This window comes from Lepisma saccharinum, chromosome 1 (genome assembly GCF_977018435.1).
Source record: "Lepisma saccharinum chromosome 1, izLepSacc3.1, whole genome shotgun sequence".
NCBI lineage: Eukaryota > Metazoa > Arthropoda > Insecta > Zygentoma > Lepismatidae > Lepisma > Lepisma saccharinum.
In genome coordinates, this window is record NC_139229.1 from 104,235,699 (window position 1) to 104,263,371 (window position 27,673).

The following is a 27,673-nucleotide window of genomic DNA, read 5'->3' on the forward strand; positions in this document are numbered from 1 at the left end:
AATGCGTAACTAACGCCTTCGGGTACTGTACTCGTCCTGGACCTTCTTTTGCAAATCCGCTAAATGCCCCGACATGACTGCCGATCCGTCATAAGTTTGACAAAAATAAATTTATTCTCCAGTTTCTACTTATTGACAATTTTTACATGAACAAATAACCCGTCAGATATACAATTGGCACCAGGCTGCGAAATCAGTGCAGATTGGTGGAGGGGAAGGAGCAGACAGACACACACACACACACTATATATATACATATAATGTCTGTAAATAAATATGTGCAATTACTGAATAATCAAATTATATTATAAAATATGCAATACTTATATAATATCGACTGTCCTTCATTCAAAATTCAATTGCAAATTGAAGATTTTATGCTATGAACAATGATTTGCATTACTAAAAGGGAGGGTTAACAGACATTAAAAAGATAATAATTTCCTATATAAAACTTACATCTAGATGCTATTACGTGTTTTATTAATATATTTATATACTTCGTGGTTGATAACGAAAGGCAATGAGAAATGAGAAAGAAATAAGTCCGACTAATTTCTGTGTTCTGGGGATTGCTGGGTTCAGTGTCCTTAGAGATGAGGCTCTTTGTTGTCCGTTCTTTGTGTATATTTTTGATATTATTCCAGTAAAGAATATTCGACTCCCAAACTAATTGTTTGTTTGTTGTGAGAAAAAAACACTCCCCCCCCCCGGAAAAGTATGGTGGCGGGGAAATCTCAGGACAGAATTGTTGGTGGAGGAATTCCCCCTGTCCCCCCCGGGATTTCGCACCCTGATTGGCACTCAAACCAATAAACCCTCCTCCTATGCACGGATCTCAAGACAGTTGACAATTGAGACCTACTGTTAAAGATGGTTCGTCTAACATAATTTAAAGAAAGTGATTTTTTAGTTTGTTTTAAAAAAATTTCACTCACGACATCACTAATTGCGTGTATTATATCATTGCATTGCATGTTTTACAATGATGGAAATAGCACTCGGAAAATTTTTAATCCTGATGATGTCAGAGAAACCCTGCCGTAAACATGGGAGCTGAAAAAATAAAAGACCTTTTATGACCAGACCTTGAAGCGGTCGTTGGGTGTCTTTCGAGCAGGTAGAGAGATTTTCTGCGATGACCTGGGCCAGTGAACACCATTGCCTTCAATAGGAAACGTAGCGCGAGTGTTGACCACGGGGAATAGTACTGTCATCTCATCCCGATGCGCTAAGTTTTACAATGATGGAAATAGCACTCGGAAAATTTTTAATCCTGATGATGTCAGAGAAACCCTGCCGTAAACATGGGAGCTGAAAAAATAAAAGACCTTTTATGACCAGACCTTGAAGCGGTCGTTGGGTGTCTTTCGAGCAGGTAGAGAGATTTTCTGCGATGACCTGGGCCAGTGAACACCATTGCCTTCAATAGGAAACGTAGCGCGAGTGTTGACCACGGGGAATAGTACTGTCATCTCATCCCGATGCGCTAAACTTAGAAAATCCCTTGTGTATATTTCTAGCCGTTTCATGATGTCGCTTGGCTTATTTCGCACAAATATGAGAATATTCTGACTTATTTTTTTTTACTTCTTTTTTAAAAATAATATTTAAAATGCAGTATTTTTATTATTTTGCTAAGTCATCGCCGCATCTGCGTCTCTATATTTCGAATGCTCAAGCCCAAGAACACGCGTTAAATACGCCACTGTCATTCACAGCAAAGTGCAATCGTTAGTAGTTGGAAGCTGCATATAAATTATGCAGCCGTACCAAAATAGTTCCTGAATGAATTACTTATAGCAGCGCGCTCTGAACTCTGGAAATAACATCGAAAATCAATCAGAGAATGCTAAATGTTTGTGATGGGAGAGCATCGTACGCGTAAAAAACTTCGTTCGAATCTAGAGAATGGTACTGAAATGAGACGGAGACCAGCCTTCGATACGTATGAAAACGAGATTGAGAACGAGACAGCACAGATATGGGCGTCCCCACTCGAAGATTACATATTACATTTCAACCACAGTTTTTTTGCGTTTATTATAAAGGAATTATAATTACTGATAAGTCTAGTACAGGTGCGCACGGCGTGTATGTCCGCAGAATTTTTCCACAGAGAGGGCAAGCAAGGTATTTTTCCATGGGGCATATTACCCCGATAATAGTGTTGCCCCCTCAAAAAATTCCTGCATCCCCATTATAATAATTAATGCAAATTACTGTGATAAATCAAATTATATGTGTGAAATATACTATACGTTGACATTCGTTTTCTAAGGGAGAGGTGTGACCATCCTTGTCCCCCTTCCAGATGTCCATGCCCCTATATATGATTATACTTTCGCCTAGAAATTTAGTGTAGAGGAATCTTATCGCCGTTATTAAAGATATTATACTCTTAACGAAAATGAAGTATTTTCAAGCCGATGAAAAATCAAACAACTTCAGGGGAAGGGCGCAAGCACAGGGGGCCAGGAACATTGCCCCCTTCTTTGACGGAAATCAATTTTAAGGGGGTCAAGAGAGCCAAACATCAAGTAAAAGGAAGCAAGACTAACAGAATCTAAGAGTAGCAGGACAAAATGATAGTTAAGATGGAATTAGTTTTCACATTTCTTTCCTTGCATTATTTCTTCAGGACGGCCAAGATCACCTGCAGGGGAGGGCACAGAGGGCCAATTGTCCCTCTCGTTTACAAATTAAATTTTATGCAAATAAAAATACATTTTGTAATATATATATATATTTTTTTGCTCGCTTCGTTCGCAATATCTGCTTTTCGTACAGTCTTGTCTAGTTCAGAGCCGTAGCTACGGGTTGGTGGGAGTTGGCCCTGGGCGCCGAACGATCTAAATGAAAATAAAAATGTAAAAAAGAATGGTATGGTGCCTCATGAATTTTTTTGCGCCCTATTAAATCAACAGTGTTTTAAGTTAGCAAAATTTGAATCTAAAATTTCATTGTTTTCTGTAATGCATTGTAAATTACCAGAGAGAGAAGTAAGAAGAACTAAGGACTTCAGACTATTTCTACTAGACACTTTTGTCTTAGGTGCATGAACAGTAGTTTGAAAAAAAATTCAACACGTTCCAACACAAATGCTTTGGCACCGACTTCTTCCCCCCTTTTGCGTGATTTGCAAGGATACATTTCTTATTAACATTATATATATATATATATATATATATATATATATATATATATATATATATATATATATATATATATATTTATCATAGGCGTGCGCACGGGGAGCAAGGGGGGGCAAATGCTCCCCAAATAATGGATGTGCGCAGATTCTTACCACGGAGGGACAAGCAAGGTATTTTTCCAAGGGGCATAATTACCCCGATAATAGCGTTGCCCGGTCAAAACCACCACTTGAATTCGAAATTATCACTTTCCCGTATCCCCATTATAATAATTAATGTAAAGTACTATGACGGAAATCAAAATATACGTGTGAAATATACAACTTTTAGGTTGACATTCGTTTTCTAAAGGGGAGATGTGGCCATCCTTGCACCCCTTACAGACGTCCATGCCCCTATATTAATATACTTTCATCTAGAAATTTAGGGTAGAGGAATCGTATCGCCGTTATGCTCTTAAAGAAAATGAAGTATTTTCAAGCCGATGAAAATTCAAAGCAACTGCGGGGGAAGAAGGTTCAGTGGCGCAACCACAGGGGGCAGGGGGAATTGCTCCCCAACCTTGGATGGAAATCAATTCTAGGGGATCAGGGGGCAAACATTGAACTAAGGAAAGAAAGGAATCTAAGAGTATAGCAGGACAAGATGAAATTACGCATAGTTTTCACGTCTTCCTTGCATTATTTCTTCCAGACGGCCAAGAGCACCTGCAGGGGAGCGCAAAGGGGAAATTGCCTCCCTCGATTTCAAATTTTATACAAATAAAAATACATTTCGTAAAATTTTCTTGATAGCTTAGCTCGCAATTTCTTTTCTGGACTGCATTGTAAATTACCAGAGGGAGAAGTAACAACAACTAAGTACTTGAGACTGTAGCAAACAGTTGGTCTTAAATGCATGAACAATTGTGTCAGGGAGAAGAAGCACACCATTTCAGACAATTTGTATAATTTTTGCTGTTGGTTTGTTATGGGGCGGAAGAAGTGATGTGCAATGTATTTAAATATATATATATATATATATATATATATATATATATATATATATATATATATATATATATATATATATATATATATATATATATATATATATATATATATAAGTTGTGTACGTATAATAATAATATTATCCTGCTACTTGATCCCCCAGACAAAAGTACGTGGTTACGCCTCTGAGGGGTGCATTATTTTCTATGTAATTGAAAACTATCCAGCTTTGTTCTCTGCCAAATTTCAGTTATGCTACATATGTTGCTGCATTATATATATACACATACATATAGATACACACACTCACACAAACACCCATCAATGCAATAAAACTAAAACAGTGAAATAAAATTAGGTTTTTCTTTCCCGACTGAACTTTCATCAAGGCTTTTGAACCCCTAATCAGAGGCTTTGCGCACGCCAATGTATATAATATGTATATACAAGCATATGTGTGTAATTTACTATATGTATACATATCAAGATTTTTGCTCCCCCCCCTAATCAGAAGGTCTGCGCACGCCTATGGGTGCACCACAACTCGTAAGCAAAATTTTGGGGCGTGGGGCAGTACAATTTTGGGAAGACGTTACTACCTTCCTGGAGAAAAAATGGTGGTCGTCCTTGAAAAAATACATGTAAAATCGAGAAGAAACCTTTACTACAGTATCTCATCTCGTTCAGAATTTAATAAATTGCTAAATAAAATGTAAAATATGAGAAACATATGAAGACGTCATACACGGGACGAGACGAGATTGTGACCTTTTTTTGTGAACAATTTTAGGGGTGTTTGGTTAAATCACTGCATACGCAGATCCCTCTGCACCTTCAGTTTTTTCACTGGCTATAGTAAGCCGCAACTCCTCATTCAATTTATTATACGCGGGAAACCACTCCACCCACTCGGGAACTTCTACCTCATTGATCTTGGACTTCTCTGAACAAAAGCAGCGTCAGTGTTGCTAGAGAGTTTACCTTCTCTTAGTAGACAAGGCCTAGCATTAAGAAACCATAGCGCAGAGGAAACTTCCACCCCCCCCCCCCCAATCGCCGCCACTGGAAGGAACTTTTGCACGTGACTGTGCATATCATGCTATTTGGCATCAGGAAGAAAGAGATCGCTCAGCTACAGGGACGTACAAACTTTGCTCTGTGAGCGTAGCTCACTTGCTCGTGTTTCACGAGTAAATTTTCTCTTCGCTCATCATAGTTTTCCATCACAAATCATAGCGCTATGTATGAGTATGAGTATGTGAGTGAGTAGCGTTGCCGTATTTATCTTGTGCAAGATGTTTTATACACAAACACAACAGTGATATATTTTATGTAGTCTAATACTAATACATATTAGTTGACGCCTTGCGAAGTGATACTTAAAAATACGAGACGATGCTTCCTTCGTGAACAAGTTTAGTGTGAAAATCTAATCGGCATATTTGTGTTACAAATGTGTGTAGCGTTTATGGGGGTACACATTATCCCTGGCCTGGATAAAAATTTACTATTATTGTCGGGGGCAGTTGAATCTCGTACAGGTATTTGCGAGAGTTGGAACATTGGGGGCTTGATTAAGCCAACTCTGCACTGAGAGATGCAAGCTACCTAAGGGACTGAAGCCGCATTGCCAAGCTTTTTTTAAAAAAAAATCACGGCCGGCTGCAAGCATAGGTTCCGGCACGAAAGACTCAGTAGCTCCTTTTTTTCGAAAAAAAGTACCACGTTATTGATTGAGTTGGTGTTTTAAGTCCACTTTATGCACAGTAAGGCTAATCGAGACTAGGCCTACAGTTTAAAGTGGGGGTTCGAACCACTATGTGCCTCCGCCGGGTATCGAACCCGAGACCCCTTGATTACAGGGCGAGGACGCTACCACTGCACCACCGGGGAGGTCCTTTACCACGTTATGATCTTCTCAGCAATCGATGCTTTCACCCTTCCCCCGGACCAACGAAAAGGCGATCTCGTACATTTCATCTTCGGATAAAAAGAACCCTCATTCTTACTCTGACGTAACGACATGTTTCGAAAATAAAACAAGAAGAAAACAACGATTATGTATGCAAGAACAATTACTTTCGATGTATTTAAGTCGGTAGAGCGGGATGCACAACTATTACGAAGCAAATTGTCCATCACCGTGTTTATTCTGTTAGTTTTACCCAACGAATTGAAACGGTGAACAAGCTGTTGAGAAGCTCTGCAACAGGAGACGTAATAATGTAGCTATTCCTTGAAAACACGTAGGATACACGAGAGAAATTCATGAACAAGCCGAGCAATACTTGTGTATCTCACAGTACATACAAGGGCAATGCACGACAGTTAATCGAGCGTGTTCATAGCAGTGCAAGAGCCCGCAAATATTGCGTTTCAGAGCCCCTTTCTTGTGAACTGTCCCTGCAAAACTTCCACGAAGTTTATGTGCACTTATCTTTTTACATCCCAGGCGTGCAACAACTTCCTGCAACGCCAGGTCACCCTTACTCTCCGCAACCACATTGTGTCCGTTCTGTTCAGTGGAGGTTTACAACTGTGAACGCAACCTTGGCTAGCGATGCAGTTAAGTGGCCGAGTTGGTTAAACTGAGCAATTCTCCTTATCGTGTCAGAAACGTTGGCTAGAGGTATTCACGCCATGCAGTGGCGGGTTATCAACATTCCTTTCTTGCTTGGGGACGCACGAGTTTTCTTTCTTTAGTTGTCGCCTCCATATTCGTATGTATTCACAATTTGGTTGAAGGTTTATTGCTTTATATTTGGGGGTTATTTTATGAATGAAGGGAGTGATTAGAAAGATGCGAATGAAGCTTTGCTTTGGGGTCACGCTAGGAAATCTCTCTCACTTTTGGGCAAGATAAATATACATTACTACTACTACTACTACTACAAACGATGACATTAAGATAATAAATCATTCATTTATTTTTACAAGAATCTTCTTGCCGAGTATTTTCTGTTCTACTGCTGGCTCTACTGAGCTATTCTTTTTTTAATTTTAAATGTTGTATATTATTGCATTGTGTAAAAGTCTTGTTATGCAATTTATAAAGTCTGAAAGTTCGACTTCTTTTCCTTGTGGCCCTCCTCAATGGTGTAGTGGTAGCGTCTTCGCCTTGTAATCAAGGGGTTCCGGGTTCGATACCCGGTGGAGGCAAATAGTGGTTCGGATCCCACTAAAACTGTAGGTACAGTCCCGATTAGCCTTACTGTGCATAAGTGCACTTAAAACCCCAACCAACCAAATCCTTTTTCTTGTGCAAGGTTTGAATGTGTGAATAACAAAACTAACAGTCCTCCATTAAATTCATGTCAATACATAAAATATTGTTAAGTATTCTTTCACAATACGCTGGATGTGTACAGTCAACGAATTTAATAGTACTTAATTTATACAGTGCAATTTTGATGCACCCATTTTAACGTTTTGTAGATATCATTAGAAAACATTTCCACTAAGAATAAATAAAAATAACAGTTACACGAAGTAGAAATTCTACTTGAAAACAAACGAATGGTTACATCGGATTCTAGTTGGAACTGAACAACCAATCATGTTTAATTTCCTTAATCTTTCATGACCAAACTAATATTTACTATTTAACCGTGTTTTAAAAATAGCAACAGTACGTATTTCTAATTTGTTACAGAAACTAATTTTAACAATTATATTTCAAATTCGTACTGAATATTAATCTGAAGTAGTTATTATGATTTATTAAACCGATTGACCTGCCATCTGGTGGAGCATTCCAAATGAAAGACTGTTTTACAGACGGTCAATAACTTCTAGTTTTCAATCCATAGTAATACTTGGTATAGTTTGAGAATACTTAAGGGGTGGATTTCATGTCACGTAGGTTGAAGACCTTTCCAAATTTCAGCACAACTACTGTTCCGGAGTTTCTTTCTTTCAATCAAGTCAATAATTAAACTCACAAGATATGTAAGTTAATTGTATAAAACTGTTAACATTTAACTATCATCTTCCAGAAAAATCAAGGGCTTCCATGCATCACATAATCTTGTTCCTTGAATATCCATTGAGGTTTCGCCCATGTCATTCTAAAATTACTTCACGTTATTGACGACTCTCTTCTCTGCTTTACTAAACGAACTATTTAAGTTATATCCAGCAGCGTCGTCATCAGGTGCAATGCCATAACCAATCTTGAACTCGTCCGAGCGTGAAGAGGATTTCAGATAAAGCATAAAGAAACTGAGGTGAAACAATTTGCTTTAGAGTTGTTCTGAACCCTATTGTTCGAACCTTTAAGCCAACGCTAAAAATTCCGCAGTCGACTAATATAGGTTACATTTCATTCAAAAAGGATGAACATGTTTGTAGTCCCTAGGTGCATGAGGTTTAAAGTGGTTTCAAAATTCCATGTAATGAAACTGGCTTTCTTTCGTATGCATAGAGCTCTTGAATCACAACCATCATGGTAAGGGGAAATTGCATAGACGGTACCAGGGGAGCGGTTTGAGGAGGTACCTGTTGTCGCATCCACACCCTATTTTAATAACAGATAACAATAAATTAAACATGAAATCAGTTCTTATTGTGGTACAAATTGCAATATGTGACTTGCTTTTCATTTCTCACATTAGCCTCTACTTAATTACAGTTCATTATTAAGCGGTTACAAGAAATTTCTTTCTCTCCTTCTTAATGTTTTATGCTGATATACTTTTTCTTATTCTATTACTGGCTCGTTTCATTATCTGTATTTTATCTGTACACTATTAGCGAATAATATATGAGAATCACTATGTATAGAGCTAAATATCATTTAAACATGGGGTGTTTTTCGATCATTTAAACGTCACTCCCTTCACTGTGAGGTCTGTGCCCCATCCGCACCCGCACGGAGATATAGGGCGTAACTATCAAATTTTCTTGTGTTTATATCTTTGTCTCGTCCTGCCTACACGCTTCTTCGGGAAATTTTAAGTTTGTACATTGTTATCATCATTGTGTAGTCAACAACAATTCCATCACAGAGTAGACGCATTTCCATCATCAAAGTTCCATCTGCTTTGCTCGTAATTTCTGCCGTGAATTTCGGCAATAGAGGAGGCGCTTCGCCCTCTTTGTGGCCATGGCTTCCGAAATGAAGCCCATCTGAACATATTTGGACCACCCTTGTATATCTACTCAAACATTTTTTTTTCTGGTGAAGTTACTGATGGTATCTTTTAATTACTCTGTGGAATAACGCTGTGGCACAATGTAATATTTATAGTTTCGTTAACTGTAACTACAATTGAATGGTTTATTGCAGAAAGGGACCTGAGTCACTTTTGCACAACTCTGAGAAAAACAAGAAAAATCGTATATTATTGATAGTGTAAGAAAGAAATGTACCGCTGTTGGTTCAAATATTCAGCATAAAGAAAAGTCAATTTTGCAACCCTCAATGCGCCGCCCTGCAGTATGCTGCTAGAGACAGTGGAGATGAAAAGGTTGTGACTCCGGTACCTTTCTGCAATAAAAGTGGAAACTGAGAAATAAGACGAGAAATATCCTACAAACGCCCGTTTGTCGTTGCCACATACGGTAGGTTAGGTTAGGTTATGTTATATATGCCACAGAAAATTATAGATTCATCAATAAATGACAGTATACTGCACTTTATTGTCGGTGTTTGAAATACAATAATGTACGAGCTCATACATGCATGTGTTATTCTACATCTGAGTCTGTTTCATTGCCGTGTGTAGTGGGCCACTGAAGAATATCTTCATAAAATCTTTTGACGTCGTCTGGTACATACGACAAGGCAGCTCATATGTCCTTCAATTTAGTAAGCTTGATCGGCATACGTGCAACTGGGATTGTACGTGGCGTACGAATTACAATTCTTGCACCTTTGGACAGATAGAAGGTGTAAGACGTCAAACCTTTGATGAATTCGGAAACCTTGACAGTACCCTTATGATTCAAAGTAATGATACTTGGAAATCTGAAAATACTGCCTATTCTTGTAGGAACACATGGTATTTTTCACAGATGCCACATTTTTTTGTAGACATGAGGCCACCACGTCGCGAAACCAATAATGTTACTGGTGTCAATGAGTTTGACAATATTTTTACCACCCCGAGCTGCATTACAGATTAGTGTACATAGTTCGTACAACGTATAAATACGGCTGAGTTTATTGCAGAAAAGGACCCCGAATCAGTAACTCAGGTACCTTTCTGCATTAAAGTACACTTTTCACTGTGCATTTTCTTGGCTATAGCCTCGTGCGACTGACATCCTTTCTGCACCAAAAGATGTGTCTGTAACTAGGAAAATCAAAAATACCATTAACTCCGATACCTCAAAAATATTACTCAGGTCCCTTTCTGCAATAAGCCATTTAATTGTTTTTGTGCGGTTGATTTACAGTTACTTGTAAATTTAAAATTTAAAATGTCTAAATTAAATACACTCGATTTTGTATTTCATTGTTTAGTCATTTTGAAATTGCTCAAGAAGTGTGCAGAGGGCTGTTAAGATGTTAGCATAAAAGAGGATTTCGTGAAAGTGAATACAAGCCGCATATTGCACAGAAATGTGTAATACTTGTTCACTAATTTATATTCATATATTCAAAAGAAACATTGCAACGTCGTATCCTCTTTCCTTGCAAAATCAAGCCACGGAGGTAAATCAGTAATCGACAGCGGTGTATAAAAGAGTAGTTTCTAAGGCAACCTAATTACTTCTGCCTCTTCCTACTTTAGAACGATTTTGCACCCTTCTGATTTTCAATTCGAAATGAGACACCAATTGGACAATGTTGCCAACCCAGATTGGTAGGAACAACCTAAACAGTGGAGCTAAAAGTCCGAAGGCACCCGTTCTGAGTCAGTCTGGACATGCCATTGGACACTCTCAACGTTTGTTTTCAGTTTATTCAACTTCATCGTTGTAATTAATTGTAGCAAGAGTGACGTGTAATGAAAAAGACCCACAAAAAACAAAAACAAAAAAAAAAAACGAAGACATACGTGTTCTGTGAATAATAACAACACTCGCCAACCGCAGATGCTGGATTCGAATACCACGAAAGGCACATGGCCTGTTAAGCAATGATGGCGGTGGAATAATGACTCTGTGTCGGAATTGGGGCGTCTTTCTTTTAGCTGTCACTTTTATTTTCGTTGATACTTTTTATCTTACACATACCGATAAGGGGGAAGCGACAATGATAAATTAAGAAGGCAGTCAATACGAAAAGGGTCTAGAGTTGGTGTCAAAAGAACGGAGTTGGAAACACTGAGTTCGGGTAGTAGAGAAGAAGGGGGTGGGGCAGGTTCATTACGTGTAACTCGAGTGATTGCTGACGATGAAATTTCGCCTGTTATTCAAACTTTCCGAGAGAACATCCTCTGTAAAGAAAGAGAAAAATGCCGCATCATCAAAACACGAAGAAGAAAAAAGGATGCACGACGGAAACTTTGGCATGAAAAATTATCTCACACGCCAGCTGAGAGAAGAGGGGAGAAGTGGGAAGGGGGAAGGCGTGTTTGCCACGGCGTTTCATTGTGCCGTGTCGCTTGAAAAGTTCTCGTCGTGACTGCGCACGAGACGCTCTGCTAATGAAGAGTGGCCGGAGCAAGCGCGGATGAAACTGGCGCTGAATGTTTTCAATTTCAGGGCAACACAAAAGGCGCCACACTGGCAAGGAGATTCCAGATTCTCCTCTGATAGCCTTTGATTGATTCCCGCGCACGACTCAGGAAACATTAATTTCCGATCGGCAGAGAAACAGAACCGAATGTTACTAACACTCCCTTCGGCAGCTTTCTCTGTGGCTTGTAATACATATTAGCACGGGCGTATTTAGGAATCCATTTCGGGGAAGAGCTGTGTTTTTATTGGTGTCTCTTATTTTAAGAGTCGAAGTTGATAGAATTCCATGTAGGAATTGAGAAATTCCAATAACTACGCAGGGCTTTCGAGGAGGAGGAGGGGGTGTTATATCTTATTTTTTTAGTAGTCTCCCCTATATAAAGTATTTTGCCACATTTTCCAGCATTTAAAGTTATTTCTTTTAGAGACGCTGAGTCAAAATGGGATTATGCAACCTACAACCTCACCTTAGGCAAGTCACTGGAAAACAAACCCCCTTACATGAAAACCTGGACCCCCAAACTTCCCTGAGTGTCATCACCTTTGAGATTTGTGGTACATCTTGTATAATACATTAATAGTCTTTTATTTTTCCGGATTATTGAGAGACACGTTCCCCCTGTTCCCTGTATCTCCAGACCTCACACTCCAACATTACATTCCAGTAGTAATGTAGCATAGACGTAATATAGATTGGATAGACCGTAAACTTTCTCTGGTTCGGGGATAATTCAGACGTGCTAAAACCAAATAACTTCCCCACATTACGCTAACGGCGCAAAAAAAAAAAAAAAAAAAAAAAAAAAAAAAAAAAAAAAAAAAAAAAAAAATCAAGAAATTTCAGAATTAGTTCCTAATGCGGAAACATGCTAGTAGTTCGGATCCTGATTTAGGCTGTAGGTCCACACTAGATTAGACCGACAGTGCATGAAATTAACTTAAAATTAAAATGCCATTTTTGTGTAATCAAAATCTCCAATGCAGATGTTCTTTGCTATAGACATCACTCACGGAAAAAGCCTGAAGAACGTGCAAATCAGGGCACTGACATCTCTTTCTATGCCCCTTGCTCGTTGGCAACCACGAAACACAGTACAGTTAAGTGGGTTGCAGAATGTATCAGGATATCACGACCTCCGTCAAGGCAACCGTAGGAACTAAAGATTCCGATTCTGCTCGCTCCAGATGAATTCCGAAAGCTTCCTTAATAGCTTTTATATTCAGTAGCGGATTTACAACTTTCGTGGGGCTGAAAAAATATGTTTATGCCTCCCGAGAGGGCCATTGAATATTATTCTTAGGCATCTTACTTTAGATGTTGGGGAGGTGAGGAGGCGATTCTGAGATTCAAGATCTCTTATAGTTATTTGGGTAAGGATACTTACCCAAGATGCTCCTTGAGCGCTCGTATATGCAACATTCGGCATTTGCACCGAACAAAGTCCGCAAAGAAGTTTTTTCTTCTTGTTTTAGGTCTATTCATGGCGTTCAACGAAACTGAATTACGAAGTCACATTTCTTATAGTTTCTAAATTGTGAAACAGTGCCCTGTTTGTAAATATTTAACACTTATTGCATAATCTTCATACATAGTTCCGGACAAACTTAAATAAACTCGGACCTGGTCTTCCTTACAATCTTGCCGCGACCGTGGCTACTATTTGTATATGTCCACGTGGAGACCCTACAAAATTTGGCAACATCCGCAGGATATGTGGTGGCCACACTCCGTCGAGATTGTCAGAATCAGAGCAAGGTCATTAACGTTTAATTTTAAAATTGAAAAGCTATTAGTTGTAAAATATGAACACCCTATTCAGTGGCGTGCCTAGAAATTACCAAAATGGGTGGTTTTTAAATAGTCAGCCCTCGCTTTACTTTATATTTTATTACCTTTTATCAGCCGTTATTTGTAAAAGGATATCTGGGTCAAAATGGGAGAGGGGATACAACCACATCTGTCCCATCCCCCCGGGCACACCAATGACGCAAATACTTTAATTATATTTATTAAGTAAGAAATACTTGTCTACGAAGCCATGAAAACATAGTGCAAAATAAATCAAGTGACAATTAAAACAAAAAAATTAAAAGATTGCATTTTAGATGATAGAAATGATTTCTATAAAATGATCTGCGTTTTAGCTTCAGATACAAATACCGTTGCGTTTCATAAATGAAGAAATACGGAAGCTAAAAACACAAAACAAATGTATTAGTAAATAAATGCAAGGAACGTTATAGCCTTTTTAGAAGCTCTTCAAAATACAAGGCATTTGAGTAATCTTTGTCATCGAAAATAGATGAAAACATATTGCAGATATTGGATTCTTCAAAACTAGATTACCCCCCCCCCCCTTCCACAGAAATTCATTCTGATTTATTATATGTAGTAGTACATAGTGTAAATGAAAGAACATAGGCTCTTGTCCTGTCACTTTCAAAATCCACTTTTCAACCAGCTGATCATATCTGAGGTTGACAAGCGAACGTTGCTGTGGATTTCATGTGCAAATAATTCTGTGTCATTTCAGGGTGTGACGAAAAAGCTTTAATAATTTGCTTGCATAGGTTTATCTTGGAGTAAACGAAATAAAGGACACCAAGGCTGAATCATAGATGCTCAGAAAGTTTCATTTAAACAGTTTCATCTTATTTGAACTTGTGGAACGAATCCATTCAAGGCCAGCTTTTCTAAGATTGTCTCTTCCTCATACATGTCACTAGGCAAGATATCTCTGATGTTTGACAAAAGAAAGGAAGCCTGCTTGACACTGTTGCCAACTCTGACGTAGCTCCTGCAAATACTGAACGCTTCCCATTAAACTTCATATAGACTAATTTACGGCGCGAAAGTAAAGAGATTTCTCGCTTAGTTGCGCCAAGTCACGAGGATGAAACGCTGAAGCAGACGAGAATTTTTGTGTGGAAAATGGCTTACTTGGATCACGATGTTTGAAGGATTAAAGCGTTATCTCTCCTTTAAAAAAGACTTAATCACACAGCCGGCTTTTCTCCCTCGCGGTGCAGCGAAGATGTAAAAATAAACAAACTTCTTGCAGTTCATAAACAAACATTATTCTTAGGCTGAGTTTATGCATTGCGTTTCGTGACGTTCTTTTACGTAATTTTGACGACCGTTTTGGAACAATAACATTTACTTTTATTATGTATCGTGGATTGGATAGTCAATAAAGTTTCTTTGATACCCGAAATATCATTTAACTATTCGATAAAATTAGATTTCCTTTAGGTGTATTTAGTATTACTAATGTGAATGTGCAGCCGTGTTCTTTGTGAATGATCCCTTCATAATTTCATCATATCATCACTCATTCTCATTTCACGATTAGCCAAAAGTGGCAGAAAGGCGAAGTAAAATAGATCAAATCACGCATAAAGATAGTTTAAGTGAGGAACACGAAATCTCATACAAGGCATACTTGTTAAAAGACCTCTGCAAGAGGCGTATTCAGTATCAGTGAGATTGCAAACATCATTAATAGTATATTCGAAGATAATATTACAAAATGTAATTGGAATTTTATATCCATTAGACCCCAATGGAAATTTGAGATGAAGGCAATACTTAAAAAAAAAATAAGAAGTCTGTTTTACTGGTCTACAAAATTCACAAAATTATGGGAATTTCTTCATTTTTCTGATCATTGATCGCAAAGTTTAATGTTATTTGGTTATGATTCTTTTGAAAGATAAAGACTGAGAGAATATTAGTACAATATGATCGGACTGAGAAGTCTTATTTAAGACGCATTAGACGATTAATAAAAAACGGAGCGGAAAAGGAATAAACAAATATTATTGTTTTTATCTGTCGGAGAGTTTATGAAGGTATTGATTCGGTCCAAAAAAAACAAGACAGACATGGAAAGTTTAAAGAAAGGTAATTTGCTTTAATACGTAGACTGTTTCTCTAACGATTCGTGTTATGTCAAATAAGTAAGATAGCTACAATTATAAAGCATTTACAACAATAGTATTAATATTTAATGCCTCTTTTACGAGTCAAATGTACGGCCTACAATTAGGTTGCGTGGTCACTGAAGATGTCGAATCTGTGGCTTTTGCAGCGACTGACGTAGATAATGATAGGTTTTGTATCTTTATTCGTGTAGGAACTATTATTGAGGACTTCGTGGATCAGTGCTAAGATGTATTCTTCAACAGGCCAAATGTGGGTGACGTGACGTAACATTCTAAATATATCTTAGGGCCTCTCCGATGGCGCAGTGGTAGCGTTGTCGCCTTGTAATCAAGGGGTCCCGGGTTCGATACCCGGTGGAAGCACATAGTGGTTCGGATCCCACTATAAACTGTAGGCCCAGTCCCGATTAGCCTTACAGTGCATAAAGTTGACTTAAAACACCAACTCAATCAATCACTCAATCTAAGTATATTTCAAATTTATGCAAGGCCTTCTTATTTAAATTTGAACACAATTTGATTTAAATGTCTGATTTGAATTCAGAATTTTATTCGTTGAAACATGAGAATAGTTTCGGCGATTGGGTTCCGAAACTGGGGGGGGGGGGCAAGAACAGCTTACTCCCCCCCCCCTAATCGCCTCCACTGCAGCAGGATTAATCTTTTCATTGTAGGCGTGGTTAGTTAAATAAAAGGACACCTTAGAATTTGACTATTTAAATAATTTGAAAGAAAATATTTGTTTTTGTAATTCAAATTCAAAATCCCCTCCAAAAATATGTCGTCGCCTTGTAATCAAGGGGTCTCGAGTGGTTCGGATCGGAATTTAATCTTTAGGTCCAGCCCCGATTGGCTTATCTATGCATAAACTCGACTTAAAACAACTCAACAATTCCCTCCAAAAATATCATAAATTGTTTTTAATATTCCTCAATATAATTCAATATGGCCTTCCCGATGGTACAGTGGTAACGCTGTCATTTGGAAATCAAGGGTCCTAGGTTCGTTTCCCTGTGAAAGCACGTTTTACAATGGTTGGGATCCCACATTAAACCGTAGATCCAGTCATGATCAGCCTGTCTGAGCACTGTGTCGACTTAAAACAAACATTTAAAAAACAATTTATGTAATTTTTCATTATTTTATTTTGCTTGGACTGCAGCCCCCAATAAGCCCTCTTCCCCCTTCTGCGTATTGGTTGGAGAATAGTACAGCGAGTTTGCCCTCCCCAACTCCGAAAGATTCCATTACGCCACCGAGTCAAAGATGAACGAGTCAATTGAAACAAGAAAGTAATTAACTTATCTCGCATAGAACTGAAGCCTCTCATTCCATGGTTCAAGGTGCACGATCTAATTCAATCAATCCAGACGCAATTATGAATCGTTCCAACCGGTCGCTTGTGGCTGTGGAAACCAGCACAATGCGCCTGCGATCGAAGCGCCCGTCAGCCATTCCTTTCAGCCTTTCATTGGCCTCACAATGACCTTAGGCAAAGGACAATCACCAGATGCGTGGGCTTCATCAGGCTTGTTAAGTCATTATAGCACTTTCCAAAGAATGAAATGTTATACAGAATTTACACCAGTGCATATTAACAGTTACAAACCGATGCGCTGCTTTTATACCAAATGGAACAAGGGCGCAGATTATTTGTTTATTTTCTCTAAAGATAGTATAAATATATATTTTTATAAATGTAATGTAATGCAAATTTCATGTGATAATTGACAAGATGTACGCCATTATTTATTTCTGTAACAGTGTTTCCATCTACGAGTTTTTTAGAATGATAATGTGCTCGTTCATACCTTGGTGCATATTAGAAATCTGATACTAACTGAACAAAGTCCCACAACTCGACATAAATATAATCTGTTAATTTACTTAAGTGTATATTTTCCTTTTTGGACGATATTTAAAATTTTCGTGAAAATATGATAATACGAATATCAAGATAATTTGGATAACGATATCTAGATATTAGATTTGCCTGGATATTTACACATCAGATAATCTAATGGAGACATATGTAATTGGGATACTTGGATATCCGTCATTTGCATTGTTGGGGATATTAGGGTAGTCATCAATAAAATTATCCGGGCACTAGTCAACTATATACCTGGATATTCGTATGTTTAGACAATTTTCACCTGGACAATAAGTTATCAACCGAATTATCCGAATCCCTATGATAAACTGGATTATCATGGCCTTTAGGGTACCCACTACCTTGATTATCCGAATATCCATTATCTTGAAATAGACTTCTTTTTTTATCAACGTTCCCCATAAACAAACTGTGTTGAAAATTCTCATTGTCGTGTGATCTTTCAAGAACTAGTATTTTAGATTCTGCTGCAATTGACGAATTTGGAACATCTTTTAATCATTATAATATCCTTTTATAATTTATAATTGGCTCTAATCACACAGATAGCGTTAATCTATATTAACAACCTCAAATTAATCACATCAACAATTAATGTGTTCACTTATGTATGGAAGAAGATAGATCAATGCTTTCGCAGAAACAATAGAAATAGAATAATTCGAAACCATATATTATAAATGTCAAATGAAGGGCTCGGATGTAAAGCATGATAAATAACATTTTGGTAATTTTTGAGTTACAAAGTGAAATGGCCCAGCCTTCAATTTTCGAGTGAAATTGCCATGTCATACAATTTGCATTAGACTCAGTGAAGCCTTGTTTGATTTGATTGGTTTGATTTGGTGTTTTAAGTCCACTTTATGCGCAGTAAGGCTAATCGAGACTGGACCTACAGTTTAAAGTGGAATCCGAACCACTTGTGCCTCCACCGGGTATCGAACCCGGGACCCCTTGATTACAAGGCAATGACGCTACCACTGCGCCATGGGGGAGGCCTCGTGAAGCCTTGTGAAACTGGTAAACACAACATGTGACTATACTAGCTTGGGTTAAGGGTATTCAAATAGTGGAAAGAAATGCTAAAGGCCCGTGGATACTAATTTACTACATACTAAAAAACAATTTATCTACAGTAGAGCTTCTAATAACCTTTTTTTCTTAGTGAACTCAGAAATGACCAAAATGTCACTTACCATGTTTTACACCCAAGCCCTTCAAATATAAGTCTGCATTAGTATTATAGTAATAATAATTAGCCTCAGTCAGCGTCTTTCTTGGCCATGCACCTTTTTGTTATCTTGACAGAGGGGAGGTTCGTTCAGCGAATATCTTTGACACAGATTATAGAACGTATAGAACTGATTTGTATCTGTAGTAATTTGAAGTTTCAGTAGATATTCATTTGTTTGTTTGGAGAATCTAGCATTCAAATCGACAGAATAAATTAGAGTATACCAGTAAATTGTAGCTTTAATTGTTTCCCCGAGAACGAACGTTAAAAATATATCGATCATTGACAAACGGAACCACCAATTGAGGTGAAATATATGTTTAAAAATAGTATACTAGGTCATACAAATATGACAGGGACTGATTTTTTTTTACCAAATCCTTTATTGTCAAATACTTATTTGCACATGTCACCCTTCAAAGTACTCCCGTCCAGAGTCCATAAATTTTTTTCAACGTTCTGGAAGCATCTTAATGCCCTTTTCATAAAAGTTTTTTTGGTTGGCTGCGTAACCACTCCCGAACACTGCCGATGACGGTGACGTTATCCTCAAACCGCATGCCTTCCAAATTTGATTTAAGCCTTCCAAACAGGTGGAAATCACTTGGGGCCAAATCGGGACTGTATGGCGGGTGTGGCAAACGGCCCCATTTCAATTTGCTGAGGGTTGCCATTGTTGTTTTGGCTGTATGAGGCCGTGCATTGTCTTGAAGGAAGGCTACCCGCTTTCCACCTCTCTTCCGCTTGGATCGGATCTTTTCCTTTACTTCTGTTGTCAGGAGTTCTTAGTAATAAGCTGCAGTGACTGTTCTGGTATCTGTAAGAAAGTCTACATGGATAACCCCCTGCCAGTCCCCAAAAAACGTTGCCATCACTTTTCCTACCAAACGTGTCCTCCGCGCTTTCTTGGGTAAGCCGCCACTTACGTGATGATCATGCGCAGTGGCGTGCCCAGGATTTTCGAAAGGGAGGGAGGGGTTACGTATACTTTTTCTTGGTAGTCAGCCCTCATTTTGTCATATTTTCTACCTTTGACGTTTCTTTTTTTAGGAATACTGGGGCAAAGGGGGGTTATAACCCCCCTTGGGCAAGCCACTGATCATGCGGTTCATTCTCCACGCGCTCTCTTCCCTCTAGTACTTACACCACTCAAACATACGGGTTCGTGAGAGACACTCTTCCCCATACTGTTCTTTGAGTCTCTGCAAAATTTCAGATGGCAGGACGTTTTCTCCAACGAGAAATTTGATCACAATGCGTTGTTCCAAGCTCCGCGGCACCTTCTGTTCGCTCATCACTCTAAGCAACATTCAGACTCTACTGAGCAGGTTCTTTTGGTTCTAACCTGCGCGGGAGAGAGGGTGGGGATTGTGGCTCTATTCTCCCAAGGACGCACAACTGCTGCGCATGGCAGGCTGTTTGAAAGGAAAATCAGTCCCGGTCATATTTGAATGACCTAGTACCAGTGGCGATTCCTCCATGTAGGAAGTGAGGAACTCCCTACAGTTTCATTTATACTTATTTCCAGTTTTCTACTTTTTAAGAGTTTAATGAGCGTTATAAAATTTTGAGCGCAATTAAGGTTCGCTACTCGACTGTCAAGAGTCAATGTGTCACCCGCTCGTTCCAGATCTGTTGCCCAAAGACGACCGTCTTTGCCTGCCGGTCCGCTGAGGAACCTTTCTCGTCATCCTGCAGGTAGATGGGTGAGGGGCGGTGCAAGTGAGGGCGGTGTACGCAGGGGGTTGCCCAGTTATACGGTCCCCGAGGAAGGTCCCGTGGGTTCCTCAACAGTGATGCCAACTTTAGCATAATGGTTCTAAACCTAGCAAAATTTGAACTTCGTTGACACCTAGCACTCTGTGTTTGGCATAATGAAAAATCCAGCAACATCTCAAAAACGGGCGTCCCTGGGAAGAAGAGAGATTGAATTCTAATGAATATATTTTGAGGAAATATTTATTTTTAAGAAAAACTCTAGATCTTGTTTGTACTTCTCTAGCGGACTTGCTTCAAACAAAGGCAAGTATGCCGACTAAGGGACAAGCTTTTACAGGCAGACCATGATCCATCCTCTTGTGTTCATCTTTGCTTTATCCTCCCCGATTCAACAAGGGAGGAAACAAAAGGAAATCGGTAGAGAGAGTTCGAGGTCACAAATAAAACGAACAAAATAAAACAAATTCCAGTCATGGAATTTTCTTCAACTTTTTTCAAGCACTATGCTAAACCCATTTTTTGATTAGTCGAAATTCTTAATGTTGGTTAACTACAATAAATAGTCAATAACGCAGTTCACAACTCCAAAATAGCAAAATAAAATTGAACTTAAAACTACTGCAGTCATCAGAAAATGATGATTAATAAATTAATAATAATTGTATAATAATAATAATAATAACAATAATAAAAAACCCTAGCATAATTTTATCACATTTAGCGTAATTTATGAGTTGAAACAGCACATTTTCTTATCAGGAGGTTGGTATTGGCAAATCTGTTCTTAATCCACACATGACAGGCAGGCAGGGCCTGCAGCTAACATTGCAAATCCAATGGCTAATCCAAGGTACAGGCGAAACATGTCACTGTGTAATTGAACGCATTTTCGTAAACTTTCCTCGGTCTGTTTACCATAACTTCCTACACCCCAAAAATTCCACGAGTCGCCACTGCCTAGTACTAGATCTGTTTGTCCATCGGTCAATCAGTGTACCCTCCTCACTGCTTACTAGATAAATAAATGCCCTTTCAACTCAAATACATTTTCTGTATGGTACTTTGTTGTATATTCATTGTGATTAATCCCTTAAAAATATTCCCGACCCGGCTCTGTCTAGCCACTATTTTTTTGTTCGATGACAAATTTTTTTCTCTATTTCTCATAGTTTCTAGGCAATCGATAGGATAGATTAGTTTCGATTTTTGACTAGAACGGACAGACAATAGTGTCGATTTCCTAGTCTGATTAGTGCCCATGGAACATATTATTGTTATGCCACAAACGCAGCTCGTACTCATTATTTCTTATCTTTACACAAATTTCTCCCTTTCCTTATTTAATTCAAACTCGCTATAGGCTTTATTTCCAGTAAGAGAACAATGTTGTTCCTTGCCGACAGCACTTTGACTTTCAGAAGTCCTTAGCTACGTTAACGTGGTTTCATGTTCACAATAAGGTACAGGCAGTGTGGTATTTAAGAAATTTCCAGTGGGGAGGATTCTACTGACTGTCTAGGGACAGCATTAGATAATGACTTTATGCCATATAACATTTCCCCCCATGGATACAATTTATCTAGCAAAGGGGGACACAAGTACCCAGAGGGGGAAATCCCCCCATTCCCCTAGAAATACCACCCTGGGTACAGGTTTTACAGGATACGACTTTACCCCTCCTACTCCTATGCTCTAGATAATATAGTCTACACAGAATTTTGAAAATGTCAAAAATGGGCAAAAATGGCCATGCGCATCTTTATTGAGGTTATTTTCAACAACATATAACCAATATTCGTGTTGTAGACCTCGAGGCCGACGAACAAAACACTGTCCTGAGGATCAGATTTCACCATGATGGATTCGGCAATAATGCATGCTCAAAATTAGGGAAATGCAGACAACGAAGAGGGGTGCAATTGAACGAGTGACGTTATGGCTATTGATTGCCATTACAAAAGCACTCGCTGAACACATAGTAAAGCAATCATGGACCGGACGATGATGCCTGAACGCTTCCCCTCCACTCTAGCCTCAGTAATTGAGTCATTAGAAGTTTTCATTCACAGGGGAGCAGAGCGGTGCAACGTTTCACTTATCTGCTTTAATAGCGCACGGTCGGTTCATTTCGGAGAGTTAATGCCTGTAATTACAGCGTCAATTTTCAACGGCCCGTTACGCTAATAACAACTAAAAATATGGCAACCTTTCATCTTTTTTGGTGCGCTTACAGTGCAGTCACTTGTTTGGCTTCGATCATGTGCAACAAGTATGGTAGCTTTTCAGTATAGAACTTTCTGGCAATATTAAACCCGAAGGTTTAAACAACCCAAGCATCAGCAACATTTCTAATGTCCTTCAGATATAACTAAACGCTGTCTTTCAATTAGGGATGGTACTCTAGTCTCTCATCCCCCCGAGATATAGTCGCTGGTTAGAGGCGTAGAGAACGCTCACACCTATTATCTCGGGACGACAAAGACGGCACCTGGCGATTGGTAGATAGTTAATAAAAAGACTGTCGTCTCGTTCCACACATTTAATTGTAGGCCGGATATTTGAAGGGATTATAACCGGTAAGGCAATTACCACTCACTCACCTTGCTCCGCCGTAAATCCCGTCGTGTCGACTTCAGGTCGATACAATCAACTTGCACACTTTGTGATCGACAACCGATGATAGCAATAAGAGTAATGAGAGGGATGGGACGTTGCGTCTCCCCGAGTTGACGCAATGCTCCTCCCAAGGTGGAGCACACGTACATTACGCTGAGCAAGGGACTTGTATACGACACTCTTGCCCTACCGTCTACAGTACCAAGATGTGGCAAATCTTGGTCTTGCCTCGACAGACCTCTACAAAATCGAGACGAAACCGAATGACTTTGATGTAATAGTACATGAGAAATTTACTTGAACCAAATGTACTTTACTATGAGACTTCTTCAGAGATTGCAACGGAATTTCTTCCTGGTTATATATGTATGTATGTATGTATATATATTATATATATATACTATGTTATACCGGGTGATCCAAAAGTCCCGGAACGGTCACATATCGTGAGAAATACACATCGAATCGGAAAACGAAAAAATACGTGTTTAATAAATGAAAGAAAGCTATTCAATGAGATCACACTTGATTCCCCACCCCCGCCCCTAGGGGTGGGGCGGGGGGCAACTGTAAAATTTTAAACGGAAACCCCTATTTTGTATTGTAGAATCGGAAAGAGGACTTCATTCCGAGTCCAACGAGTTATCATCATTCTCCTAGCTCAATTAGGAACGGAGATATGGCGATTTTAAATTTTCGCCCCCCCCCCCAAAAAGTGTCCCTAATTGAGCTAGAGTGAGAGCGATTGCAGATTCGGAATCTATCTATCTATATGTGTATGTATAGCCTATGTATATCAGAAAGTCTATCCATTAGTGACAATTGCGAGTCTATGCTGCATGGTTGCATATATTCAGGATAAAATTAAATTTTTTGAAGGGCTTGTGGCGATGAAACGAGGCGTCAACCAGAAATACTTTATTAATCAAGTTGTTTGTCGTAATGACTTCTATACGCTGTGAAAGCTTGTGCAATGACACACTGTATTTGTTGTTTGTATAGGAACGAGATCTAGACTTGTCCTTCCTCGCGGAGAACGAGACGAACATTTACAACTAGAGACGAGACCTTCAATCTTTGCCATGGTCTTCCTACACAGGCCTCTTACTATTAGTTTTCTTAACAATGTTTTCTCTCATTCATGCAACATGCTATGAGCATAAATATGGCTATTTATCAGGTGAAAAAGTCCTAAAATGGAGGACATAATAATATTAGCTTCTAGTTATTCAAGGCCTTGTACTGAGCCTGCACCCCCTTCCTTTCACACATGTATTGTAGCAACGCACGGAGAAGCTAACTTTAATATACATCAGGACGAAATCTCATTGTCTTGAACTATATTTGAGCTTGCTGCATCTTGTATAGATAGATCTACATCGATTATCGTTATGTTACGTCTAAGGTCATTATCACAATATCGACACCCCTTCACGCAATTGAAACCTGTTTGTTACAACCACTAGACCATCAAGAATATTATAAAGAATGATAATGCTGAAAATTAATATAGAATTTAATCCAAAACAAAAACTCGATGGTTTATGATGTATTAAAAAAGGAAAAGGGCATTAGTTTGAAGTGTAGCAGAAGAGAGTTATACACTGTAACACAAAAAATTCTTGCAAATAGATGCTTAGAAATATGTATAATATATTTTTAAAATATTCTTTTAGTATGTATGTGTGTATGTTTGGTGGAGATATTCATGTAGTTGGGCGGAAGAAAGATATTTTATGGTCTCAAAGTCATTCTACAAAATGACACGGATTAATATAGCAATAATAATTAGTATCATTATTTGAGCTTCTATACATGGGCCTCTGCATTTTTCATTTTTGTATGTGTCAATAGTTTCTGTCAGTGCTTTGCTTGATTCGCCTTCTGCTTCATGTTACAAAACAATCATAAAATATGAGAAACTCTAAAACAAAACACAATTATCTGTCTCTCAGTTCTTATCTTGTAGGCATTTCCATCCACAGAAATATTTCGAAACAAAAAAGTTAGAAATATATACAATCTGTAAGCTTTTATGTTGATGTAATTTCCAGGAACCTTTCATTTATGCTTTGAAGCAGTACCATTTATATTTTGAATTAAGCTCATGATGATATGTTTCGTGTGTAAATCAAGCTTTGAGTAGATACAATGCTCGGTACACGCAATTCCTAATTGATTACAGTAAAAGGATTCACTCATGTAAAATGTCATTCGATGACTTTCAAGTAGGCCTATCCCAATATTACAACTTCCTACAACCTTCCATAGAGCCATTAATTTATAGATTCTCAAGTTGTGAAGTATGGATGGAGTAACCAAATAAGTGTTTGTGTTAGACTGACATGTTGTAAGTAATCACTTAATACCACCTGCCCTGTTGACACATCTGATGCCAGAGATCCGGTCAACGTTCAACATGGCGCAATAAATACCCTGACTGAACCAGGATTAATTTCGTGTCATTAAATGTTGCACTTCAAGTTCAAAATTGGAACCGGAAAAGTCTGAATACATCAGCCTGGAACTTCTGAGGTTGTAACGACCTCCCCACTCTTTTCTCAACAAGAGTTAGTATCTTGTCTGTTTAAGAGGAGGAAAGTCTTGTAATGTTTTTAGTACCTAATGCGTCTACCTGGCACTAAATACTTTGCTGGCATCGCACGATAAATAGTTACTAGTTAAATAGAAATATACACTAGCTTGCCTAGTTATATTTGATTCCTCCTCTTTGCTCGCTGGCTACATTAAAGTTTATGGCGAGTATTTAGATTACGAGCACTATAACGATCATGCAAGAGGCTACCTATAAATTATTCTGACGGTTTCAAAATCTGTAAAGATATTCGAAGAACAACAATGCATGTTATCGAGTAGACTGCAACATGTAAAAACACTTCATTGTCGTGACAATGAGTGGAGAAAAGAGATACACGATGTAACACAAGTCTAGTCTAAGTTAGGCTAGGATGAGATTTTTTTAATCAGGCACAACACGTGCATTGAAAAAAATAGTAGTTATTGGAGTCCTTCGAAAGAACTGTCGTCAAGTGTGTGTAACCAGTTAAATATCATCATATTTCGCTCATACTTTGAAAGAGGCTTACCCCGTTCCCTCTCTACGTCTTTGATGGTGAGGGGGAGGTTCTTCCCTGGGCTCTTGAATGCTATGGCCCCCGGTGCTAGGTCACGTTTCACTACTTTGTAGAGGTCGTTGGACACTTGTTGGGTGCTCGTCGGCACTTTGAGGGTGGTGGATGTTGCCGTGGCGGCGGTGGTGACCGAAACCTCCAGTCGATCCAGGTTGAATTCACTTTGGGAGAGTCGCTCCAGCGCCTTGTACGTGGTGAGGAGACGGCGCCGGATGTAGTTTTGGCGAACCTTCTTGTTGACGGACCGAATGAGATCGGCGGCGGTGAGAGTGGGTACCTCTCCGGAGTGTCCGGGCCGCCCCTGGGGCGACGGCAACTGGGAAGTGGACGCGACGTCGCCCACGGCCACCCAGGTGGAGCAGGAGCGGGACGCGTGGTCCAACCTCGGGTGGGGCAAATCCAAGCGGGCCCCGCAGATTGCCATTTCGGACACGGACGACCGCAGGCTCGCGTCCGTCAGGGGCAACTGCGTGATGTCGCTGGTGCTGAAACTCTTCTGCAACCCGAGCGCCGACGACAGAACGCCACAGCTCTTGATGAGGTCGTTTTCTTCTTCGAACCAAATCTCCGGTATGGTCTGCGTCGGATCTCCCGGAACCACTAGTCTATTTCTTACACTGTCGGGATTGGGACTGGGGCCACGGTGAAGTTGCGCCTCGCTGTACGATTTGAACGTGACGCGTAGGTTACTCATCTTACTCATGTCGGACGCTACACTGGACACTGAAAAAAGGGACAAATCGGTAGTCACTGACTCGTGACTGGGCGATCTTAGCATTCGAGTGTTATTACTGTTACCAACTTGTTGTATATTGATGACTGGTTTGTCACTATCCGATATCATTTCGGCAAATGAATGTGTGGACCTACGGGGATGGCACCATAACTTGATTCCTCTGTGTCTCTTGCAAATTCGTTTGAAAGTAATTCCTGTCCGTCACTGCGTTTCACGAACACATGCACTCACTCACGTACACAATACACAGCGGTGTAGGGGAGGGGCACACTTGCGTTTCACGGCGGATCAATCGTAGCAGAAATCCTCAGGCAACATTGTTAGCGTTGCATCCACCGAATTTAGCTTATCTCGCTTCGTCACAAGGAACCCGTTGAGCACACTGTTTTACACGGTAACAACACAGTCACGGCGCGTCGCAACAGCCATTTTCGCGATACTGGATACAGATTTCTTGTATTTTCTCCACGAAGGCAAGCAAAAGCACGAACCGCACATCTTCGGCCCTCTAGCCGAGAGCGTGATCGATATTTCGCGAGAGTCCGCTTTTCTCCGTTACGAGGCGCTCTCTTGCGAGACTGACACCAGCGCTACGGGGTAACGG

At 39.4% G+C, this 27,673-nt stretch overlaps 2 protein-coding genes across 2 annotated transcripts in view; one reads left to right on the forward strand and one right to left on the reverse strand.

Annotated features, from left to right (window-relative positions):
• The window catches only part of LOC145998916 (uncharacterized), a 281,190-nt gene that overhangs the window by 4,784 nt on the left and 248,733 nt on the right, over positions 1 to 27,673 (forward strand). The gene's annotated exons all lie outside the window — the stretch shown is intronic.
• On the reverse strand, positions 23,291 to 27,580 carry LOC145998912 (uncharacterized). Its single transcript, XM_083135671.1, has one exon. It carries the CDS (start codon positions 27,175 to 27,177, stop codon positions 26,200 to 26,202), a length of 978 nt encoding a protein of 325 aa, XP_082991797.1. The 5' UTR covers positions 27,178 to 27,580; the 3' UTR covers positions 23,291 to 26,199.